Source organism: Eimeria mitis, genomic scaffold (assembly GCF_000499745.2).
Source record: "Eimeria mitis Houghton genomic scaffold, Emh_scaff4412, whole genome shotgun sequence".
Taxonomy (NCBI): Eukaryota; Apicomplexa; class Conoidasida; order Eucoccidiorida; family Eimeriidae; genus Eimeria; species Eimeria mitis.
In genome coordinates, this window is record NW_013572729.1 from 1,034 (window position 1) to 2,422 (window position 1,389).

At 60.8% G+C, this 1,389-nt stretch overlaps 1 protein-coding gene across 1 annotated transcript in view; it reads right to left on the minus strand.

The window, feature by feature from the left end:
- Window positions 1-1,389, minus strand: part of EMH_0074960 (uncharacterized protein) — a gene marked incomplete at both ends in the record, with an annotated part of 3,229 nt that overhangs the window by 653 nt on the left and 1,187 nt on the right. Inside the window, 3 exon segments of the mRNA XM_013499533.1 lie at window positions 366-645; window positions 726-862; window positions 866-1,340. Coding sequence (XP_013354987.1) covers window positions 366-645; window positions 726-862; window positions 866-1,340 — 892 coding nt within the window.

Sequence of the window (1,389 nt, forward strand, 5' to 3'; positions counted from 1 at the left end):
ATCAGCATCGATCCCAACATCAGCATCAGCATCACCAGCAGCAGCAGCAGCAGCAGCAGCAGCAGCAGCATCCGCTTTCTCCGCCAGCTCCTGCACACGAGCTGAAGCAGCAGGTAGCTCTCTTCTTGCTGCCTGCAGCATTTCTACCTTTGTCTTTAGTAGCTTCATTTCTTCTAGGGGTTTATCTCTCTCTTTCTCTAGCTGCTGCTGCTGCTGCTGCAGCAGCTCCTGCTGCCGCAGCAGCAGCTGCTTCTTCGTCTCCTCACNTCTAGCTGCTGCTGCTGCTGCTGCAGCAGCTCCTGCTGCCGCAGCAGCAGCTGCTTCTTCGTCTCCTCACTCTCTAGCGCCAATGCTGCTGACCCCACAGCAGCACGAGCCCGCAGCAGCTCCACGTCCTCTGATGCTGCTGCTGCTGCTGCATCAGCACGCGACATGCCTGACAGCCGCAGCAGCAGCGGCTTGTGCTGCTGCTGCTGCTGCTGCTGCACCTGCCGCAGCAGCTCCTGTTTGTTCTTAGCCACCTCTGCCTGCAGCTCCTGCAGCAGAGCAGCAGCAGCTTGCCGCAGCCTCTCCCTTCCCTCAGCAGCAGCAGCAGCAGCAGCATCTATCTCTCGGCCGTACCCATCCCAGGCAGCAGCAGCTTCCCTAGAAGCGTTTATAAGCAGCACTGCATCTGCGGCGTCTCCTCCGGCTGTCTCCGCATACACCGCAAGCTGCGCATACACCTCGTCCCTTGCCTCTCTCGCTCGCTGCAGTCTCTCTCTGCTTTGCTGCAGCCGCTGCTGCAGCTGCTGCAGTTGCTGCTGCTGCTGCTCCTCTGTCTCCTTTCCCTCTTCTTCGGCAGTGCTGCTGTCTCCTCCTCCCNCAGTTGCTGCTGCTGCTGCTCCTCTGTCTCCTTTCCCTCTTCTTCGGCAGTGCTGCTGTCTCCTCCTCCCTCCTTGTCTCCCCCCCCTTCTGCTGCAACTGCAGCAGCAGCAGCAGCCTCCCTCTCAGCAGCTAGCTGCGCATACACCCGAAGGAAGCGAACAAAGAAACTCGTCAGCAGCAGCAGCAGCACCAGCTGCAGCGCACCGTCTACACCCAACAAAGACAAACGTCTCTTCAGCCTGGCTCCCTGCGGCCAGAGAAGCACAGCATCTGCTGCTGGTTCTGCTGCTGCCCCTTCTGCTGCTGCTGCTTCTGTTCCTTCTACTGCTGCTGCTGCGGGCGCTGCTGCTGCAGCTTTTGCTGCTGCTGCGGCTTCGTCTGCCGCATCATCGTTCTCTAGCAGCCGCTCAGCCACCAGCCCCCCAGCTGGAGAGCTCGAGCTCCGCGTCAGCCCAAGGCTGCTGCTGCTGCTGCTGCAGCAGCAGCCCCCGCACAGCAGCAGCAGCAAAAGCAGCAAGACAC